This window comes from Dermacentor albipictus, chromosome 1 (genome assembly GCF_038994185.2).
Source record: "Dermacentor albipictus isolate Rhodes 1998 colony chromosome 1, USDA_Dalb.pri_finalv2, whole genome shotgun sequence".
Classification (NCBI taxonomy): Eukaryota; Metazoa; Arthropoda; class Arachnida; order Ixodida; family Ixodidae; genus Dermacentor; species Dermacentor albipictus.
The window spans coordinates 466,311,678-466,335,502 of record NC_091821.1 but is presented as its reverse complement, the minus strand read 5'-3'; the positions used below and the strand labels follow the sequence as shown (position 1 = coordinate 466,335,502).

The window sequence follows — 23,825 nt, the reverse complement described above, 5'->3', positions numbered from 1 at the left end:
AAGCCCTGCCTGAAGAAAATGAAACCACTGTATGTATGTTCTCCATTCGCTCACGCGCGCTGAAAGCAATAAAACAACATGGCCTCATTCTTTGATTTTGTTCGCAGTTATAGGGAACTGAGCACGGCGCAGCGTTCGTTCAACCGGCTGCACACATTCCCTTTCTAACATTCTTTCTTGCAGAAGCCCCCCCCCCCCCCCCCCCGACAATGAACCGTACGTAAATTTCATGCGCTTCATGTCACGAAGCGAAACCCTTGAAGCGCTTTGATGATTGACGCACCTCTCGCGAGTTCCTAAACTTCTTTTTCGTCTGCACGCGCTATTAAATAATACAGCGATAACCTTTTGCGCACAAGTTTTGCAACCACGAGCATTATATTATGGTTGGAGATAAAGTAGCACATGATATACGATAGAAAGTATAAAGGCCTAAACTTCAACACAATGGAGAACTTAGTCCTGGCTTAATCGTAGTCCTTGCTTGCACGGCGTTTCGCCACACAAGTAAACTTGTACTGACAGGAGTGCAACGTAATACGAGAGAAATCTTAAGCGTAGAGAACAATCACTGATTATCTCTAAAGCCACGAAACAAATTACTTGCGTGAATTTCATACCGCGCTACATCAAGACCGCCGGCACTCTTCTGTCGGCGCAATTATTCAATGTGCCATCATGATTAAATATCAGGTTACAGATGAAAAGCTGCAGATTAAAATTTCTCTGTGTGACTAACAATTGCGCCAAAGCCAATTATTTTTTCACGTTATGATTTAAGCAAAAAACACGTACGAAACGAGTTCGAAATGTTATGCCTCACAGCTTCTAATATTTGATCGTGACCACTGTTGCAGTTTGATACAAATGGCATTGTGTGGACTGTTTTTCCTACGGTTCGCAGTTCGATAATTATCCTCTCATACTTTGGTACCCAAAGGGATAAATTCCATACAGATTAGTCAGTCACCATGCAGAGTGTGCCATTGTTGTGTTAAGCATCTAAGAATCCACGTTCCACCTGAGTCAGATATAGGAGTAACTATCGTGACACTGCTTCGATGATCGCTTTCCCACATTAAGAGCACCAATGCGTCAAAGCGTGCCATCAGGAAAGGAGGAAGGCGCTCGTAACGAAACTGTGGCTAGAACGCCGGCTCAAGCTCTATAATGCTGAGGTTGCATTTACTGCCTAACTAAAATTTAAAGCTAGAAATGCGCATCGCAGTAAAGCGTGCAAACCAGTAAACATAAGGAAAAAATAGTGTGTTTGGCCGCCACATGAGACGAACAGTAATACCGGGCAACATGCAGACATAACAGAGACGGCACAGTGAACGACGATAACATGTATACGAAAGTGAACGGGCCAGGAACAGGTTATGAGTAGAATGCAGTTAGACCAAAAAGAGTATCATGCGGCAGGGGAAGAGGTAAGTATATGGGTCCATCATTTCGTCTCGGCTATGGCAAAGCGTTTCGCGGTCTAAATTACACGGTTTGAAGAGAGTTCAGTAAAGGACAATTGCCTTTCGACGCATCTTCTCAGTGTTCATGCACAACAGCTTTGTTTTTTCTATCTTTCTGCTTTGCCACTTTACCCAACGGCACGGCCTTTATTCACCTATTTGTCTTCCCTTCTTATTAAACTCTTCCTATTTACATCTCTTTCTCTCCTCTCTCCGGAGTGATGTTCGGAACTTATCTGTCCCTGCAAGGTAGAGATACCTATATACTCGATGCTACCTGTCTGAACGACGATGTTAACTTCTCTAGTTTCTCACTGTATCTTCCCGAAAATGGAACGTTACAATTACTGCACAGGTGCCTCCGCCTGTGTATATGCACTGCACAGTTTCGCTGTTACGAACGCTATCGGTAGAGGACAACTGCGGTATAGCTGACGGACTCATGCTCGTGCTAAAGCGTTAAGAGGGGATGCTTTAGCATGGCGCAAGGTGATGCCCAGACTGGCCAAGTGCGCATGTGCGGAGCGACCTGCTCGCGCAGATGTGTAGTGGCTTTAAGGTGCTCGTCGGTTTACTGGATCGGGCGTCGCGCTAACTATATTTGCAGAACAGTTAAGCAGGAGGTTTCGACCGCCGCATCATTAAGAACTGCCGACGACGTAGCGTTATTCATCTTAGTGGCATGGACACGGGCTCAGCACGAGGTAGCAGATGCGATTTCTGGTCAGAATGGACACACGTGAATGGAACCAGAAAAGAAAAGCCTGAAACCCTGAGGGCTATAGGTGCGCGCTTAAAAAAGTAGAGGTGGTGAAAAATTATTTGGCATGCTCCGCATCCCTTATAACCAAACTGTCATTAGGATACTAACACCGGTAGAATAATATTCAGGTGGCTTCGCAGCTTAGCCTTCCTTACCCCTCAGCCCTTCGATTAATAAAGTTGTTACTCACTCACTCAGGTGGCTGAGGTACCACGGGCTTATGTGCGCATGCGCAGCTTGCCCGGTGCATGCGGTGCCATAAGTGGTCATAATGTTGTATACGTTAAAGTGTCTTCGGAAATCGTAGCACATTGACAACTTACGTGATGACACAATTTACGAAGTCATGAAACAGCATGTAACGTGCCATTTTTGTTAACATGTGAGTTCTAAATGTGTATTGTATACCAGTGAACATTTTCATCCAACCCTCACCAAGATCGATTCTTCAGCAAGCTCCCAATGCTCGATGCCTGGGAGCGTACGATCGAGGCTGATAAACCAAAATGCCAAGTCATGTTGGCAGAGTGGGCTAGCAGCGTCACGGCCACATGGCATCCGCGCTAGCTCCTCTGCCAGGGCCTCAATAACCGATACGCCAGCAATAAAGTTTACTTATCTCTCTGCAGTGGAAAAAAAAGATAACAAAGGAGTCCCAAAAACTATCGCAACGTCAAGCTAAACCTCTGGTAAATCGTGACGCTCCCTGTCCAGAGGAAAAACAGCAGCCATTGATTGTTTCAGAGCATTATTTCCGTGAAAGTTGAACGCTGCGCCATGAGCCACTGGAACCGTCGCCGTGGCTCCAGCGCGGGGCCGGTCAGCGCGGCGACGACGCGTCGCAGCGCAGTTTCTTCCCAGCTCTTTTTTTTTTTCTTTTTGCTACTGCACGGCCGCGGCTGTTTGTCCAGCATGCGGCATATACGCCCATCAGATCCGGAGCAAAACGGGAGCGAATTGAATATCGCGAAAGAAAAAAAGTGGAAGAAAAGGAAAAGTACATACACACGACGCACGCACAAAGCAACGAAACGAGAAAAAGAAGAAACCTCCCGAGAACACGTCTGCCTGCCGAGCCCGCGCCGGTTGTCGCGGCCTGTTGTCCCAGGCGAGCGCAAACACGGGTTCCGGCGGCGGCGCACAACTCGGCCTTATTGAATTAGCGACAGGCATGCCGCCCTCCACGCGTGTCTGTGTGTGTACACGCGGGCACACGACGGCTGGTGAGCGGGCGGCCACGGTGGGTTGTGCACGGCGCACGCTACCGATACAGCACCGACCGCGCTGCTTCTGCGCTTTTTTTATGCGGACGCTGCCACGGGTGCGTGGCATACCTGTTCCCATACGCGGTACGCTGCATTCGTGGGCCGCTTACTTTCCCCCGTATGCGTCTTTCATTTCGTTCTGTATCATAGGTTCCCGAAATAGCACCTGGGTTATTCGCAAAGTGAATTAGCACGGTTGCGCGTTACGCATGCACACATTCACTTATACATCAGTGCTCAAGCATTCACCTAACCACTATAGGAATTAGCGCGAAGGCATCTTTTTTTTAAGTTTTTCTCTTCCGCTCAAAAGCACGCGCCAGTCTTAAGTTTTCTTTGGAACGGTGAAAGAGCTCTTATGCTTAGACTGAACGCTTAGATGCATGCTGACGCTTTGGATGTTTGCGCGCTTTTGTTGTATGTACAGCCGCAGCGGCTACTTATGTCTGTTCAACCCCCCCACCCCCCCCGAACAAAAAAGGAGTCCATGACACACTACGCTGGTTATTTCAGAGCGCTCCGACCACGCTGCAAACATCGTGTGAGAAAGCAAGTACAACTTTATAAAAAAATGTTGGGTTTTATGTGCCGAAACGACGATCTGATTATGAAACACGCGGTAGTGAGGGGCTCCGGAATAATTTGGACCACCTGGGGTTCTTTAACGTGTACCTAAATCTAAGTACCACGGGTGTTTTCGCATTTCGCCCCTATCGAAATGCGGCACCTAAACTAAAATGCCTTTCATTCCTTCATAAAACTCCCATTGCACCTCCCAGTCAAACGGGGGTGAAGTGGGCATATTATGGTACTCCCGTTGTAGGCCGAAATAATGCCCACCTAAATGGGAGTTTCCTCCTACGCCCTTTCAATGGGAGTAAAAACTTGCCCAAGTAGGAATGCTCTGGCGGACAAGCGCCAAACGCTCATCTGGTGTGTTTTCTGTTAACAGTGAGGCTGACGCTGTTTGCTAGAGCATTGCGCACCGGATTCGGGAGGCGATAAAAGAAATACAACTGAACAGAAGCAAAAAAGGAAAAAAAAAATACAAGCAGCTGCTGCTTGCTAGTAGCAGCAGCCAACAGCAACGTCGTCACCTTGTCACTGTTTCGATGTCACCCCGTCAGCCATTGAGCGGTGCTGGTGCTTCTCAACCCCCTTTAAAGAAGGGGGCGGGGTGGAAAGGGAGCGCTGCTGTCGCGCGCGCAACACGCGCGCAACACGCGCGAGCCCGCCTTCACTTCCTTGAGTTGCGTGCTTTGCACTACAACATCGAAACGCGGAACAGAGATGACTGCAGAAAATGTATCGAGCTGGAAACCGTTCAATAAGAAGTTTTCGAATTCGATGCACGCTTTGGCATTCGAGCTTACGCAATTGATAGCTTCAGAATGATAGCTGCAGACATGATAGCTTCGGATTATAATTCGCATGCGCGAGAAAACATATTTTTCTTGCGCGGAAACTCAAAGATAAAGCGATTTTGCAGCTTCCGTTTGAGGTATGTCTCAGTGACCGCGGTTGGCCGCTAAGTGGCGGTACCGTTTTAGCTTTCCATGTCTCACTGATTCGTCCGTGAGCGCTGAAAGCCCACTGCAGAAAAGCCAACTTACACATCTGCGTAGACCACTACAGTTTACATTCGCAGTACCTCGCCAGCGGCGACTGGTTGGCCGGTCAGTGCCTGATAACGGCGCGAAGCGATGAGCTCATCAAGAGTAGCGCATCCGCACTAAGTTCACTGGAAGCGTCAGTTGCGTCTGCTGGGCATGACACTACCCCTGTCGCGATTAACTGAGCTTCCCTGCTTATCGGAGACAGCAAGTGCGCGTGATCATGGTTTTGCCTTAGGATCTGGAAACAAATATCAAAGCCCCTTTCTTAAAGAAAGACGGTTGAACGCCAAGCTACCCCGACGAATTGCATCTGTCTGCATTGTATTACGCGTCACGCCTCTGACCGTCTCCCAAAGCGACCACAAGGCAATACTGTGCAAGTGTAGAGTCGCCCGTGAACGTGTGATTGTGTGTGTGTAATCAACGGCTTCATAATCTAAAATAAAGGCTATGCGACTTAACGAAATGTGTCTTCATTCAACTTCAACGTTCCAAATATACAATTCTAAACAAGGAATCAAATCACGTACGCATAGCATCGGGTCGCTCAGGATTTCTTAGGTTCGTTGAGTGGTCGTTGGCTTTGGACTTTGATTCAGTTTGGATTGGGGGAAAGCTTCGCGTTCAACCATCTTTCTTTAAGAAAGGGGCTTTGACTTTTTTTTTTGCACACTCTGAGCGCTGTAAGACCACCTGTTGAATATGGTATCGAAACATCACGTCGCAGTTCATATCATTCGCAAATTGATGGCTCGGTAATATGATGGCGAGTCCACGATGCAAGATACTGCGAAGGTGCATCAATGATCAAAATTGTGCGAACCAGGGCGCCTACAACGTGAAACTATTCCAGGCTACTGACGTCAAGCTTAGTTAACAGCTGACTGAAGCATCGAGCGGTGACCCCCAGCGTTGTCTGAAGAGCCCAATCAAACGACCTCCTTGTTTATAGGACACTTTTGTTTGTTCAAAAACGAATAACATTGCCTAGACTGAGCGGTTTCTCTAGTCCATGTCGTTACCGACTCGCAACAGGCCTGCCGTAACTTTACGAACGGACGAACACCGCTGCTGGCGGCTCAGATTCTAGGCCCGAGGCTGCAAGAATACCATCATATCACGTGGACGCCGGGTCACGCGGGTCTGGAGGGGAACGAAAGGGCGAACGCCCTAGCTCGAGCGCTAATCAACCGAGCGGGGCAAGACCAATCGTCTCATCAATCCCCACCCTTTACCTTCATGCCCCTGCCATCCAATTATTGCGACCGACTGGAGATCCAGCGACTCAACCGCAGCATTTATCCCCCGCCTCACCAGCAGCTCAGCACTGAAGATGCCGTAGCTCTCCGACTTATACAGACCAACACATTTCCAAACCTACACAGATACAGTAAAATGTTCCCACATACATATCGCGGCATCTGCCCCTGGTGCGGCGACACACGCCCTACACTCTTTCACATCTCGTGGGGGTGCGAGGGCAAACCTCAAGACTTAAAGACGCCTAGCACGTCATTTTAGCGGTGGGAGGTACAGCTGACCGGCGAAACCCTGGCGGGACAAAAAGCTCTCGTCCAGCAAGTACGTCGAGCAGCCACGGCCAGTGGAGTCCTGGAATGAGGACCCCACCCACTCGACCTCAAGAGCAACCACCTCGATGGTCCGAATAAATGTTTTTTCTCTCTTCTCTCTCTTGTCTAATTGACTGATAAGAGGCGAGAAGCACGCTCAAGTGGAGAAGGTGTTGAAGGGGCCGAGCCAACGCAGTGAAAGTAGATAACCGGATGAGAAGCGTGGTGCCGGCGTCTGGGATTGGTCCGCTTCCCTTTGCTTAGAGTGCGGTGGCTGGTCGAAAATCGCGGCGACGCGTAACGGAAGGTCAATAATGCCGTTAAAGTGCATGGTCAGCAAGGACGAGTTGGCAGAGCGATGTCGTATACGTGCTGAAAGGGCTCGATAACGTTTTGCTGCCACTCTAAAATGTTTATTATACGAAATAAATGCACGCTCTCCGGCAGCTCCGAGTAGCCTGTGCCTGAGCGCTCGAGGGGAGCCACCTTCTATTCCTTTCGGAACGGGGCAGTCTCTGGCTATTCAGAAAAAAAGTTCAGTTTTGTGCGGCATATTGATGCACTTTAACGCATACACTTCACTTTGATGCGGTGAGTTTTCGCGGTCTTGTGGCGTCGCGTCAGAGACAGGCGAAGTAGTCTTAGCCCCGAAACTTTTGACCAATAGCAGTTTGACCAATAAATTCTTTGGCTTGGCTTAATCATGCATAATCAGTGTCTACACGTCATAACAGATGGGGAGCTATCGCGGTTTTCGTGACGTCGCTTGACAGAGAGGCGACGCAGGGGGTAGTCAGAAATTTTTTTTACCAAATGTGCACGGCTGATTGCAGAATTGTAATGGTAGAAAAATTTGGAATTGCTTTACGTTATAGCACCCCAAAAGTTCTGCAACAAAAAGGAAACAGAAAGAAAATGTCGGCAACTCACACTAAGTACGTAAAACTGACAAATGAGCTGCCATGTTTGCAGTGCTGGGGATGAACTATGAACTACAGTCTTGAATTGTATCTCAGGTTGTATGCCAAAGCATCGAGGGAATTTGTTTTTTGCACATAATCCGTGCTCCACACACACACACACACACACACATATATATATATATATATATATATATATATATATATATATATATATATATATATATATATATATATATATATATATATATATATATATATATATATATATTACAGGTGTACATTCGAAGTGCAGAGCAAATGGAGTGATATAGCGTGTTGGCTGTTTCGGTGTGCGGTGAAAACGAGTTCATGGAGTACCGGAGGCGGCCGAATTGTGCTTCTTCTACTGTGCAACTAAGAAATACTGGTGATTACACGAAAATGGCACGACATTTTGAACCACAATAGGCACGCACCTGCGTAGGCGCTTCTCTCACACACGCACTTGTATCGGTGTGTCTGCATTATGCACCAAACTGCCATCATTTTAACACAGAAAACTGCTTATTCAGCTCGCTTAGGCCATCTGTCACTACGTTACGGTTAGGACGCGATGCTTCGGCGCTGTTTGTGCACGGACTGTGCTGTGCGCAGTACGGAAATGCGGCCTTATAAACTGCGTGAGTCGTATTAAGCTTGAAGTGTTTTTAAAGAACTTCTTGTTGGGCAAGTTGGTGCTTAGATTTCCCAAGAATACTTCATTGTGGCGCGAAGTACATTTCGTGAAAAGGGTCGTGCCCCTTTTCAGAAAATGTATTTCGCGCCATAATCAAGTATACCTAGCAATGCTTCTGGCTCCCGTTGCCGGCTACCTTTAAGCGACCTTGAGCCAAAAGCCATAGACGTTATCCGGGCACTCAAACGAGATCATCCGGGCAACCAATCAAATCCTTAGAAAGTGCGGTCTCTGTTCCGCAACCCTTTGTACAGGACGCTATTACATACGCTAGCTGCTGCCCAAACAAGTTACAAAAAATATTGCGGCCGGGTTCTTCCCAATGTTTAGTCATAATACCAGTCAAAGTATAACTTCTAGTACGCTGAAGTTTTATTTGTCATTTCCAATAGGGCAGTCGTTCAAGAGGCACGTAGAAGGCACCGTATTGCCGCATTGCCATCTTTTGGCACCGAGACAGGGTTGACTGTGCTCTCTTGAGCACCAGCGGTCCGTGAGTTCACCAGCGTGGGTTTTGCATCACCTCAAGAGATGGCGCCACGCTACGTAGCGCCTTAGGGTGCCTCGATGCCTGCCCGCCGCGCCGCCGTTCAGGGTGGTGACAGCCCCGCGGAGCCGCCATATTGGTTTGAAGAAGCGCCTCGCGCGCCCGCCGAGCTATCGTTGCAGAGGGCAGGATTCTCACCAATCGCATCGGAAGCTGAAAATTTCTGGCATGTGTGGAATTATGCTTTCGTGCTGAAATACAGAGCTCATATTCTGTTGTAAAAAAGCACAGTAGTCATGTTGGCAGAGCGCTGCGGTGTTACAAGGAGAGGCGATTGGCGAGTCGGAATGTTAATTGAGTTTTCACTGTCGCAATATTATTTCGTTTGGACGGTGGAAAATTTTTTGACAAAACCGTTTGAGAAATTACACAACGCTTATCTGTTCACGTGTTGGTAGGCTCCCTCGAAACTTTGAAGCACATGTTTCGTTTGCTGCGTTTAACAGCAGTTCACGGCCTTATATCACAGAGTCCCAGCCGTATTTTTATTTCACAGTGATCCTGTACACGATGAGTCTAGATTACACATGAGCTACAATTTTGAGCTTCCAATTAGTGTATTGGTGGCATAATAGCACTCTGCATAAGCATATCTCTAAAGCAAATGCGGAGGTTTAAATATGTTTTTAATGACAGCGGTCGTTTCATGCACTCAGTGAGGTTTACAGAAAACAGGTAGCTTGCGAAAATGTATATAGACTTTGCAACATAAATTTTATTCAAGGTTAGCACCAGCGACTGTCTTGCTGCCATATCCGTCACATGAATCATCAGGCTGCATCAGCCAACGCAAATAGATGCGTAGCCTCAGCGTTACAAAGCGCTCAAGTAGTCTTTTGTTCAGAGTGGGGTGGTCACTGCAGTGCACCGAAAAAGGAGGTACACATTCTTCCAGGATGCGCCTCAAAGTTTTCATGGGGCTTTTCAATCGGCATATGTCACTTTCCTCAGAAAACTTTTTGAAGGCACTCTCCCAGCTTTCAACGAGGCTCAGTACTCCTCGACTAACGTAAGTAAGGTTCCTTCCACCACTCACATATTCCTTCATTTGTACAAGAGCATGTTCCTCTCCTACTTCTTCTGCAGTAAGCGCATTTGTGCACACAGCACAAGAAGTTACAGATGACAGCAGTGGCCTCACCAGAAACCCTGCTAGATGGGCCACAATGTTGCTTTCAATATGAGAAAGAGGCTGAAGATCTTCAAAATCAAAATCATTTACGTCAACTGGGACTTCTTGCTGTACGTGCCTAATTTCCGCAGAAAAAATGTCTACGAGGTACTCACTGTCATCAATGTCATAACTGGTGGATTTTGGCACTTTCAAGAACTGGCTCACGGAAAGAACCTTTATGGCATTTTTCACGTCATATGGACTCGGGACTGGTTTCAGCATTCTTATAACAGAGAATAAGTTCTCCAGGCAGTCCTGTGCAAACCGTCCTGCTAATACAAACTTGTATCCACATTCCTTCAGGAGAAAAATGTGCAGCTGCAAAATAACATTCGTCGACATAACAACACCTGCCTGGCATGGCTTCCATACCTTCTTCACACCAATGCTTAGGCTATTAATGACCTCAACAGTGAGGTTTAGCACTGAAATTGCTTCGCTGTATTTCTCTTCATTCATGAAGCTAAGAGCCACAACTGGGTGGCGAGCTGTCATCAGGGAGTACCACTTTGAGATCAGTTCAAGGAACCACGCAGTTGTCTCAGCTTCAGGTGGTAGTAGCCGCTGCTCGATATAATACCGAATAGCTGCAGGCGACTCTCTAAATAATTGTACAGCTATTCCTACTTTCATTTTTGTAAAGTGCCCAGTGGACACATGCACATGGGTTAAATTAGGTGCAACTTGTAGCTGATCGCTATCTAAGTTCAAAAGAGCCTCAACGTGTTCGACTGTTATTTCAGTTGTCGGTAAGTTGAACCGTGAAACTATCTCGCTACTCAGGTGCATCGGATCTTTCTGAACAAAATGTCCCCTCACGTTCTTCAGCACATGGGCAGGGTCTGGCATAAAATGTAGTGTCTCGTTGCTTATGAAGGGATGCGGCACACTGGACACTGTAACAGCGTTGCGAGAGCTGCTTAAGTTCAGTGACCTCCACATCGCGCGGTTGGAGCTTCCCATGTCAGAAGTGACACACCGCACACGAAGGCCAATGTCTGTGCAGAGCTTGATAAGGTGGAATACGAAGTCCTTGAGCACATCTCCACTGACGTAAGTACCTGTGTAATGAAAAGCAATTACTTGTTTCCAACGGGTATTTGTGCCACCCACCATAAAGACAAGCGCATGCTTTGCTGTCTGGTCAGATGAAGGCAATGTTATCATTCCAAGCAGAATATCGTTGCCACGGTCAAGTTCTATCCCACTCCGGATTTCCATCTCATCAAGAAATAGTATGCAATCTTTTTCAATATCTTTCATTGAAGACATTTTTGTTTACATTGCAGACAATATTTCATGCAGCACGCCAGGCTTGAAAGACAGATGCTGCAATCTTCTACATAGTGTGCGCCGTGATGGCAGGCGGTAGCCTTGCTCTATGAGGAGGTCATAACCTGTACCTCCACAGGCGAACTTGAGTTGCAGTGCCTTTTTTACTGTGTCGGCACTCCACGTGCGACATGTTCTATCCTGCCTTTCTAGAGCTGTCTTCTGGTCTTCGTTCAGATAGTTCAAGTTGGCAGTCAACATTGTGACCTTTGTTTCCAGCTTGGCTGCTTGCCTCGTAGCAGTCCTCATCTTCTTTTTAGCGACAGACAGACTTTCCTTAAGCTGAGAGTTTTTCTTCTGCATGTCCCGGAGAGCTTTCCGCATTTCGCTTGTTGACAGTGAGTCAACGTCCAGGATGTCACAGTGCTCCTCCTGTTCCTCTTCTTCTGTGCTATCACTGATGCAGAGTTTACCTGTGTCTAGCTCCTGATCGTTGGGAGATGAAGGTCCGGGTGAGGCAATATCTGTCGACTGAAATGATTCGGTAGCTGAAGTTGCAGAATCAGCTAAACTTCGTCGCCTCACAGGAGGTTTCCTGCATTTCGGTTGCGCTGCATGGAGAAATAAAGGCATTCATATTCAATACGCATAACGCTTGTAATTGGAAGTAACACAGTGACTCACAAGAAATCATTACTTACGTCTAAAATCAAAGAGAGTCGGAACTGCAGTAGACTTCAGCAGCCGCCGCCAGTCTTGTCTGGCATTTTCGTACTGGTCAGGCTCAAAGTGACGCTAGAAAATGTTAACACGGAAGCAATCTTAGAGACAAGCAGACCACACATGCAAGCACACAGAGTAAGCGGGACAGGCTCTTCATGCAGAGGCACTTATATTCACGAAAATGTCATATTGACACCACCGAGCTGATCACTGCTAACATTTTGGTTATTTACTGGGATGCTGAAACAAATTCGCATCATCGAACTTTCGGCTTATACCACCGCGATTATTCACGTACCGCTATCAGGATAGCAGTGAAGGTGCACTGAGTCGCGACACGTTGCGCGCACAAAGTAGAGCGACATAAGCATGCGCACCTGCAGCTGCAAACAAACAAGACAGAACAGTAAAGGGAAAACTACCGAAGGCACCTAAGTCTCCCTACATAGGCTTTCCAAAAATATATGACTAAATAATGCAGCGTAATCAGCAATTTAATTACAATTAACTAACAGTAATTAATTGAAACCTAATGATCGCAGCGTAGTTATACTGGACATAAGCTATCCAACGATATAACACTTGCGGCTGTATACTAAACATAGGCTGCACAGCCACCGCGGACACCTTCTGTACACGTCACGTATGAAGAGGAAATGCTACGCGTTAAACGACGGCCGACCAACTCAGACAACTTCCCTATCAAACTCCGAGGCACAAGCAAGCTTCGATCACATACCTCGCATATCTTAGATGTGTCAGTCGCTTTCCACTTCTCCCGCTTCACTTGAGCCTCCCACTTCTTTCTTCTCTCAGGGTCTCGGGGAAACCGAAAAGTCCGCAGTCCTTTTTTCCATGAGCCGGTGCACAGCGGAACGCAGCAACCCGTCATTCTCTTATCTTGTTCACCCACCCACGGGTGAACGATAAGAATACTGTTACACTGCAAGAGCGTGTGCGAAAATGTTTTCAATGTCGGTTGCTCACGAGAGCACGAAAATGTCGCCTCACCAACTCGTCGACCGCACGGGAGACACGAGCAGCGGGCAGCAACGTCGAACCAATATGGCGGCGCGTCTGCCGAACGGCGGCGCGGAGCGGTACAAAGGCTGTCACCACCCTGGAACGGCGGCGCGGCGGGCAGGCATCGAGGTAGAGTCACTAGAAAAAATTTCAGAGTACCGCATTTGTTTTCCCCGCGCCGCCGCCGCGTTCATTGGCCCAACCGTACCATGTGACCTCCGGGGTGCCATATACCTTCCAAGCGCCGGGCGGGCCGCCTGAGTTAAAGCGCAGGCAGCGCAGGTTCCCTACGTTTGTTATTTGTGTTCAGATTGTAGCGCTCGCGTTTGACTAAAGAAATCATGCCTGGTTGCTGTGCCTTCGGATGCAGCAACCGAACCGAGTCTGGAAAGACTTTTTTCTCGATTCCGATTGGAAAAAATGACCGAGAGCGTCGTTCTGCTTGGCTACATAGAATCGGCCGGGATAACTTCAAGCCTACAAAAAACACCCGTGTGTGCGAGGTAAGTGCACCTTGCTTGTGCTTCTCGGCGCTGTTTTAGAAGATATTTAAGCGAAGTGCACGCGGTTTTAGCGATGCTACGAAAATAGGAGTTCATTGTAGGGATCGTTCGCGCCTTGCACGCTTGACGCGGGTACGCTTTTGTTGCTCAACACACGTGGTTATTCCGTGCTCGTGGCACGCGAAGGCACACTTGTCGCGCGAGAATTCCGCGTCCTCACGTGCACCAGGTACTCGCATGATTTCCCCGCGCACGTGAGCACGCTCTCGCTTCGAGTCACTCGACCCATATGGCACTTGTTTTTCGCAAATTGTGACGATCGCAGTCAATAAAAACATGGTCAGTGCATGTCGTGCGTCCACATAACGGCTGCTTTCTGTGCAGTTGTGTTGGCACTGGTAGAAAAATAGAAATGGGTTGAATATTAGCAATCCTTGAAGCTGCGTGTTTGCGGTCACGTGCGCGTTTACATCCCAATTGAGCTATTTTAATTTTCACTGTGTAAACTTGTAAACCTTGATAACTTTATAACGTATTCTTCGTCTCTTTAGTTGGGTCTTTCAACTTATTATTACAGCTATCTTCCATGTTTTTTTTTCTTATTTCACATGTCTCGAACAGCTTCATTCAATAAAGCCCTGGCAGCCGCCTTGGGCAGCCAGCGTTACTGTGACCAGCATCACACTCCTAACCATACAACAAACATTTGCAGGACCACTTTTGTGCTGAAGACTTTGAGAAGCCTAGAGTGGATGGGAAGAAGAGGCTAAAGTATAAAGCTGTGCCAAGCATTTTTGCACACCGTGTGCCAAAGAAAACCAGAAAGCCACCATTCGCCCGTCTTCCTAGTTCGCCAGCAAACAACTTGGCTGAAGAGGCTGAACCTGAAGGGGAAAACTTGCTAATAGGTAATTTTTCCTCAAATGAAACTTTTTTTCATACATACACTGCAGCAGTGCTTTGTTGGTCGGTTATCATGTAGCCACATATAATGCAAAATGGATGATTTCGTACCTGAATGTATACTGGCATTGATCTTGTAACTTTTTAATGATTTGAATCGGTGCCTGATACTGTGACCAAACAGAGAAACCTCAACTATTTCATTGGCACTGCTCTTTTAAGTGTAGCACTTACAAGTAATGTGGTTGCATGTCTGGGCACAAAAAGTGTTTGAAACGAAAAAATCACTATGAAAACTTTTGCAGCTGCTGACAGCACAGCAGATGGTCTGGACTCTTCAAAAGAGCAACAGGAGCATACTGGATCTGCGGATGTGGCAACAGAAGTGCCAAAAACCTCAGATGTTCAAGAGGATGCATCTCCCAACATGTTCAATGAAGTTGACACACTGAAGCGCCAACTTAACTTGGAAAGAAAAAAGCGTGCGAGGGTGGAAATGGAGTGTGACGCCCTGAGAAGATCATTTAGTGGACTGCTTGCAGAAGATCAGCTCCGTGTCCTGCAAAAGGGAACAATGAGAGGGTCATCATGGACTCAGAAGACAATTCAGGAGTCTCTGAAGGTCCGACTTGCCTGTGGGGGAAGAGGATATGAATACCTGAGAGGTAATGGGTGGCCGCTCCCTGCTGAACGCACTCTTCAAAAACATATTGAAGATATCAAGTTTACCCCAGGTATGCAGTAATGTTTGCAGCTCCATAATAAACATTTTCCACATTGCAGGTGCGACTCAAGACTAGCTACTGACTTCACTGATGATCACATAGCAAGCATAGCTAGAAATATTGGGCGGCAGCAGGAGGCTTGCACTCATCTTTTTAGATAAGATTTTATAAAGGCTCTGATAGTGACAAGCGAGGTTGTTTGAAACGACTGGGCTGAAGCTTGTACTTTTGAATTTCAAAGAAAAGTAGCCGTGATCATTCCAGGACGCATGTTTGTTAGCAAAGATACACTCTAACTATGCTTTCTGCAATACCCTTGGGCTAGTGTTAAAGCTATCAAACATAATAAAAGGCTCTTTTCTTGTCATTCTAGGTATTCTTGAGGAAGTGTTTCCACCTTTAGCATCAAAAGTGGCAACATTCAACTCTGAAGAGCGTTATGCAGTCCTAATGTTGGACGAAATCCAACTGACGCCTGGTTTGGACTATGATATTACAACACGCTCTGTCATCGGTAAGGCTTCATCAAAAACAAATGTGGTCTGCCGTTTACATATCAGGCAGCGTAGTTCTCTTGCAGCTAAAACCAATGCAGTAATGAGCACTGGCATGTGATACTTAATTTAGCGATGTGAAAAAAATTAATGCAACTAATTTAACTGCTCTAATTTGAATATCTAAGCGTTAATGACTAAATGTGTGTGCATAGGTACACACAGAAAGCCATTCAAGCATCCTTGGGATATCTTATATTTATGTAGTTTTCGATGAAACCTGTTATACCTTATAAACAAAGTTATCAAAGTGGTGTCCAACTTAACTCACTTAAGCTTGGCACATGACAGGCTTAGATGCTTATGTGCTACTAAACCCAGCACAGCAACATCATTTGTTTTTCTATTTTTGATGCTTTCCTGTGCTAATAAAGCACACTGCATGCTTACTTTATGATATATACTGGACAGCTCTGCACTGCTATGCCCCAAATAAGCATTCTTGAATTATCCCTCAGGCCGCCCTACTCTCCCCTCCTCGGACCCAAGTGCAGAGCCTGTACTGGCGACACATGCTTTGGTTTTTATGCTTGGCGGAATTGCATCAAGATGGAAGCAGACCGTCGCATATCATTTCACAGGTAAGTAGCAGTTGAAAGTTAGTGTTAAGTGAATTTTTGCACGTAAAGTTGGGAACAACACAATGTTTTCATTTTTCTTATGCGCATAACTGCAGAGACTGTTTGGCCAATTCCTGAAGAATTGCGTGCCAGTGATGTGTAACACAGAGTGGCAACATTCCTCCTAGAATCTTTACTGAACTGCCTACTTTTTCTTGGATGGTAGCGAGCTAATGCATAGGGGAGGCTTACAGAAAATGCAGTTGGTGTCGGTTAAGACCACCTAGGGTCACAGGCAATGACAATCCACAGAATAAAGCTGAAATGAGTTGTCAGTACTGTGTGTAATGCTACGTAGCTATATGTAGTGATGACCATTGGTGACACGCTGTCGTCGCTTGCTTGCTAAACCTCCTAAGCGGCTGACGAGTGAAAGAATGTAGCATAAAAAATGAAGCAAGGCGGTTATCGACTTGGCTTTGCGCCTTGCCATGTTGGCTGTGCGCCAGCCAAGTGTGGAGCGGGTGAGAGGCACCACTAATAGAAGCATAATGCAATAAATACAGCATCAGTATGCATATCCCAATGAGTGAAATGTGCAAAATAAATGAAAGGTTTCAGCATTTTGTTTTCATTTCAGGTGAATCCTTTGATGCAGCAAAGGTACTGGACTTGCTATTTGAAATCATCAGGCGCAGTGAAAGCATCGGTCTAGCAGTGGACTGCATTACTTCAGACATGGGTGGAGGAAATCAAGCCATCTGGAAGCTGCATGGAATCATGGCCACAAAGTATGGTCGTCCAAGGACCAGCTGTCCCCATCCATGTGGAAACGACCGTAGCCTCCATTTCCTTGCGGACGCACCCCACCTGCTCAAGAACTTGCGCGGGCACCTGGTTCGGCAACAAAGAATCCTTCTAGACGACGACACGGTGCGGAATAACAAGTTGCCATCCAATGAGGTAAGTTGCCGAGTCTCACACCATCTTACATTGCTGTTCACAACGTAGCGTGCACAATGGAGTTTAATTATTTGGAAAATGTTGTAACTTTTGCTTCTGCAATGAAGATTATTTACTTCAGTGTGAAGCATCTATAGGATTCAGCTTAAATAAATACAAATATGGTTTTACAGTTTCATTTATTTATTCATATAACTCAAGAGTCCCTTTTTGAGGGCATTACATGAGAGGCAGGCACCTGTAAACATACACTATGCTACATTAGCCTACACATGCAAAATGACAATGATCATTTGCTGCTTCTGCAGGTCTCCATGAAGTACCTAGAGCAGCTATGTGAGATCGACGAGAAGCATAGCCTGAAGCTTGCTCCACGCCTGAAGTCAAAGCATTTAAATCCCAGCCATTATGAAAAAATGAATGTAGGCACAGCATATGCTGTATTTAACCATGCAGTAGCATCTGCCCTACGGCTTCTGGTCGAGCAGGGCAAAATGGACGAAGAGGCCCTTACGACAGCATGGTTCGTGGACCAGGTGTTCAAGTGGTTTTCCCTCATGACATCTCGGACGCCAACCATGGCGTTGAGCGACCTCTGCCCTGAAAAGGGAAAGGAAGCTGTGACCTTCCTGACTGACTTCATGGAGGTCTTCAGGAACCTCCGCATCATTGACAAAGGAAAGACGAATGCAGCATGGAAGCCTGTCCAGGCCGGCATAATAATAACGACTACAACTGCACTGAACTTACGCAAACTGTATGTGCAAAGCAAGACTCTGAAATTTCTGCTGTTGAGTCGCCTCTGCCAAGACGCGCTCGAGAACCTATTTAGCACAATAAGAGTTAAGACGCCCGTACCCAGGGCACGAGAATTCAAGTATACCTTAAGAGTCATTGTCCTGGCACAATTCTTCAAGCCAAGCAGGCATGGCTCTTACGACATTGATGACTCTGTTCAGCTAACAGATTTTCTTTCCTCCCGACCTGATTTGGCTGAAGAACTAGATAACATAAATATGCCAGAGGAAGTAGGAGACCTTGAGCCTGAAGAACAACAGTCTCTACAGTATGTCGCTGGTTATGTGGCACGCAACATCATGAAAAAGCACAAGCTCTGTGAGAGTTGCACAACTTTATTGGTTCAGCCGGCAAAGAATGAAAACAGGTTTTTGGCACTCAAGAACTACATTCCAGACAAGCAATCTCTTTGCACACCATCCGAAAATATTATGCACCTCACTGAGTGTGTGGAGACATACTTCAGGGTGAATGAAGAGTCTCTTGTCATGGGGAAAGTCAACGTTGATCAGGTCAGAACCCTCATTGCAGCCGTGGAGCCCACGTTCACTGTCTTTCCTGCATGTCACAATGTTGCAGACAAAGTTGTGCATGAATTTTTGTTGTGTAGGCTGCGCTTTGCACTGCGTGCAAAAAATGAAATGCTGCAAAAAAAAGCAGCACAAAACTCTAAGTGCGGATCAAAAAGTGTTGGCATGCGTGCAGCTATTTCAAACGTGAAGTGAGCTGTAACTTTATGCTTCAAGAGCTAGACCATTCTTAAATTCTGTGTCCATATCAATATGCTGTTGCACTGTACTAAGAGTTGACAGTGGGTTACCATTATTCCACATTTTGTATGTCTCAGGCTGAAAAGGCCGACATGTTTTTGTAATATGGGCTTGATACACTGTCTTTAGTACCCTTAAAGGACTATAGACGACAAATTTTTGCTTGCATGTTTTCTTGTTTCAAACGATGTGTTAGACATTCGTATACATGGAGCAGCCTGTGGTATTGGCGTACAACCGCTAAATAATTAACAATTTAATTTCTTCATGACGCTATTCCAGTTTCACCGAACGACGACTGTGATGTCAAGTTGATGTTTTCGTCACGTGATTTTGTAGAAAAACTAATATAATCGCTGACAGGTCATTTTTTGTCATTCCAGGTCTTGGAAAAGGTTGGATTAAATGTTGCAGTAAATTATAACTACACATCAATGATTGTTAGTTTTTTTTAGTGGATCACGTGACCAACACATGAGCTTGACATCAGTCGTTCGTCGATGAAACAGAAACAGCATGAGAGAAGAAAATCCATTATAAATTATTTAGCACTGTAGGCAAATACTGCCCGGTAACCCATGTATTCTATTTTGTAACGCATCGTTTGACACAAGAAAACACAGAACAATATTAGGTGTGCATAGTCCTCTACTAACAACTACCATGTATGTTTGGTGTGAATTTTGTCACATATGATATTCCATGCTGAGTTCAGCCTCCAGAGTCAGGCAAAGAAGACATTATTCCAGTTTGCAATATTTAATTATTTTTTTCTGGCTTATTTATTTTGGACTCTTGGCTCATCACTGCAAGCTGGTTCCGCTTTTTTTAAAACCTGACCAAGTCTGTGTTAGGGGAGTCGGATGGCACAGATATTGAATGCCTGCGGCTCTTTGTCTAGTCTCTCTTAGCCATTCCACTAATGCTTAATTTGCTGCACTATGGGGGAAAAAATTGCCTGCTGGAGTTTTGTGCACTTAACCCAGTTTGTGCTGTTTATGGTTGCTCTTATGTTTTTGTGTGTAGAAGCTGTATGCATGGTACAGAATTTTTAAAATTTATTCAAGCAGTTTGATGCGTTTTAAATGTTCTTGGATTGCATTGTTTAGGAGGGTTGTAAGCACACATTCATACTTGTGTGGTGGTTGATGCTGCATATAAGACCATCGTGCGAAATGTCGAGTGTATTTGAGCAGCTGTTCTAGTCCGTGCTTAGGATGAGAGTACTGGCCGACTCGGCTTATTATGGCTTGTATGTAAGGCTTTGCAGCTTCAAAAGCTATTTTCTGTATTCCGCAGAAGGATGAAATCAGACTTTGCTGTGGTTTTAAGGAGATAGTGTGCAATCGGTGTTTTCTGGTGTTCATGCTCCTGCAGTTTCATTGTCATATATACAAAATTCATTTTGTTTTTGTTCGTACACGCTAATGGTGTTGCTATTTGAGAGTTGGTACTTTTAAATGGTGTTGTCAGTACTGGGTAGTTGTTATCTTTGTGTTGTACAGCAAACTCCACTTGCTGTTCAAGATGACTGCAGGGGTGATAGGTGTTTCTAGTCTTGCATGTGCTGTTTGCAGCGCTTCTACTTTGTTTATTTTCCACACTAGTGGTGTCAGCCTCCAGTGTGTTCCGTAGGTGAAACAAACGTGTTTGCTTCTGGAGGTGAGGTCAGTGATGTATACTTTTTGAATGACTGTTTGCTTGGAACATGCGGATGAAGAGGAGCTGGCTCACCTGCATATTTGCTAGGAAAGAAGGCTTGTGGGGCAGGTTCTGGCACCAGTCACCAGCGCCCGTTCTTATGAGTTGTAAGAGGGTTCCTTTCTTGTGTAATGCTGTGCCTTCCCAGTGGTGCCAGATGAGGACCTCCGTGTGCTCCGTTGGCTACCTGTGTCTCTGTCGGTGCCATCCAGCTGCAGAGTAATGCAGAGTAGTTAATTTATGACAAGGTAGACAATTTCATAGCTCAAACTGTATCTGCTGATCCCGTGGGCTTTTTGAAAGCTTTTCACAGATAGCAAAGCATCCTCTGAAGTGCCATCAAAAATTAATGTATGAAAGAAATGCAGTTGCTGCCACCATAACTACTATTTATTCTTTAGTCAATGATTACCCCCCTTAGCCCGAGGGCGCAACAGCAGGGGCATTCGCTTCACCTCACTGCCATTGTGATGATTGGCGCTGCAACTGAAACTTGTTTGCTAGCACAGTAATTACAGATTGTGATACATTCCAAGCAACGCACACATTGAAGCTTAGTTAAAGCTATGTTTATAAATCCGAAAAAAGAAATAATAAAGTTCATTAGGCTTCAGAACTTGTAGCTTCCGTACATGATGGATGTTGCAGGCAGTTTGTTAGTCGCAAGGAGCAAAACTAAGCCATTCTTAATTTCTACTTCAGGTGTACCTACACTTCCAAGTCTCTTCAGCATAAGCACATTTGCCTTATGTGCCATAAAGAGAAAAAAAGAGCATTATAACTCACTTACGTGCACTTTGTTTTTAGGTGCCAAAGTGTCTTAGTCTGCCCATTTTTTAAGTTTGCATGGTGTGCCTGCTTCATGATCACATTTGACAGGGAGACTTTACTCGGAAATACAGGATGATGAAGGAAAGACGGGATGAGCTTGAATTGACAACAGCATTAAGGAAAGCAATGTGTGCGCCCAGCCACTACACTTAAACAGGAATGATGTTTTGTGATTACATGAAAAAATTTGTATCACAGCAAAAACCACCAAAAGCAAAGAAGGTGAAAGCTTCATACTTGTAGCAAAATTAAAAACAAGATTAAAGCCTCACCTTAAAACGTAAAAAAACTATATTATCTAGAATTAAGTAACCTAAGTGCTCTTTGAAGAAAATCAACACCAGATATATCAGTGACATGCGTCTCTTCTGAACCTGTGAATGAGAGGCGCCTCAAGAATCTCCCTAGCTAACTTGTCTTTTAATCGTCCTAAGACTTCTGTGTTTCTGTACAGTAGATAAAAACTACAAGCTTTACAGTGCAAACAGACATACTGAGCATTATTTTTGTTAAGTGAAGCACCATGTTCTCTTCGTCAGTTGTTTAGGAAACGACCAGTTTGCCCTATATGAACAGACCTACAGCTCAGAGATATCTTGCAAACCATGAGTGCTGCACATTCAATAAGCTTGGTGGTATGCTTCATATCACAAACCAGTTTTTTCACCATACTTCAGCTGAAAAGTGTGTAAAGGCTTGACAACTTGTGCGGGAAGTGGGAGCGTGTGAAGATTACGCCTGTGCTGAATTTTTCTGCTACCATTTGGGAACAGAGAGATATGGTGAAAGCAGGGCAAAATCTGAAATTCCTTTTTCTGCTGTTCTTTTGTGGCACTGAGGACAGTGGGTCATCTATACTCTCTGCACAATTTCTGAAACAGGCTTTCTGCATCATCGGTGAGCACCGACATGTTGGTCTCCTTGGGTATGCCTCTGAAATAAAAGCTTTCTTTGTCTGTTTGCATTTGTGCCATCCTTCTTTCCCCGTCCTTTGTTTATTCGGCAGGTATCTCTGTAAAAATTATTGCCAACTAGCCCAAAGTTCGACTTTGTTCATGACTAAAGCCGTAGGCTTGTGGTCGGGAAAATGAAAGTGCAATGTATATGTTATATATGTCAATAAATGTGTGCAAGGTGGCTATCGCTTACCGCACACAAAGCACTCATATTGTTTACTGCCTTGCTTTCATTGAATGTGCGATTTGTACCTGGATGTACATTACAAATGAAACTGACCTATACACATGACATTTAAGAAAATATTACCCAACACTGCATGCATGTAATATCAAGTAACTCATCTTTTGATTTATTTTCCTTTGGTCACCTACACACAAGACTGCAGAATCTGACACATTGCAGTCCTTTCTTAAAATTTGGTCAATAGGAGGCCCTTGATACTTCCTTTTTTACACTTATCCTTTGCTCATTCATACATACGCATTTTGAGCCTGAAACCAACGGCCAGGTGATATTCAAAACGCATGCTTCAAATTTTGAGCTTGTAAGCCGAGCGCATGCAATGAACTGAAGTCAACATACATATGTTTTATGTTGAAATGCTACGGTGCATACCCAAATAATGCTGTGCTTGATGCATAACAAGAAATACAAAACAACAGAACACCCAGTAGCTTTAGTTTCACTCTGTCACTATGCATGTCACATAAACCGCTCTAAAAGCACAATAATTTTATACATCGCCCATGCAACTTAGAAAAAAAAGTGCTGCGTCATCAGCGGGCGTTCCTGCCTTTTTTTTTACACGCAGCAATTCCTGGTAGTCTAAGAAAACAGTCATAAATCAGTTGAGAAGAGTAGCCGCTCATGAACGCACTAGACAGCCGCGTTCATAAACCGCAATGTAGCAAACTCTCGCTCATTATCAGTGTACAGAAGTACATATAAGCTGCTGTAATCACACAAATGGCTCATATTGGCCTTCCTCAAGATTTAGTGCGCAAAATGGTCATCGCAGTTGGTTTTTACGCCTGCTGTGCACAGATGGTCTTACGATCACGGCCAAGCACCGATGCGCACACGGCAGTCGCAATGTGTCGTGCGTATACGGCGGACGAAGTCGCCCGGCAGAGTCGAGAACGCGCGGTATCGGATTACAAACTAAATTAAATGTATCCGATTTAGCTTGTGAAATTACACAGTGAACGTACGTACCTGTGACACTGTCGGGTGTTTCGTCCTGCTTGGAAACATTCAGTAGAAGCCGACGGCGGTCCTCGATATTCATGCCCAAAAGCACAAGCTTGCCTCATTGCGGCTCGAAGTGACGAAACGTTTTCTTCGTAGCTTGCTCCGCGGAAGGGAAAAAAAAACGCGTGCATAAGCTCGCGATAGCAGCGCTAAGCTGCTGCCCGCAATCGTAGCACAGTTCCAGGTGTAAACACGATCGGCGTGCAAAACAACCACCGGCTGGATAACATCGCCAAAATAACATG

General features: G+C 45.5%; 1 protein-coding gene and 1 long non-coding RNA gene across 2 annotated transcripts; both read right to left on the bottom strand.

Moving 5' to 3' along the window:
• Window positions 1–9,520: 9,520 nt before the first annotated feature.
• LOC139059396 (THAP domain-containing protein 1-like) lies at window positions 9,521–13,143 on the bottom strand. Its single transcript, XM_070537766.1, has 4 exons — window positions 13,050–13,143; window positions 12,778–12,981; window positions 12,017–12,110; window positions 9,521–11,926 (listed from the first exon to the last, which is right to left on the bottom strand). Exons 2-4 carry the CDS (start codon window positions 12,928–12,930, stop codon window positions 11,322–11,324), a joined length of 852 nt encoding a protein of 283 aa, XP_070393867.1. The 5' UTR covers window positions 12,931–12,981; window positions 13,050–13,143; the 3' UTR covers window positions 9,521–11,321.
• Window positions 13,144–17,730: 4,587 nt separating this feature from the next.
• On the bottom strand, window positions 17,731–23,345 carry LOC139054810 (uncharacterized). The gene is made up of 3 exons (XR_011511522.1): window positions 20,572–23,345; window positions 18,529–18,625; window positions 17,731–17,869 (listed from the first exon to the last, which is right to left on the bottom strand). It is a non-coding gene; the product is annotated as an uncharacterized lncRNA (long non-coding RNA).
• Window positions 23,346–23,825: the final 480 nt, after the last annotated feature.

Excerpts from the sequence above, each read along its gene's own strand:
- LOC139059396 (XM_070537766.1), bottom strand. The coding sequence starts at position 12,930 with ATGACGGGTTGCTGCGTTCCGCTGTGCACCGGCTCATGGAAAAAAGGA. Across the intron at positions 12,111-12,777 it reads ACACATCTAAGATATGCGAG|CGTCACTTTGAGCCTGACCA; the intron begins GTATGTGATCGA and ends AACATTTTCTAG. Across the intron at positions 11,927-12,016 it reads GACTCTCTTTGATTTTAGAC|CGCAACCGAAATGCAGGAAA; the intron begins GTAAGTAATGAT and ends TTCTCCATGCAG.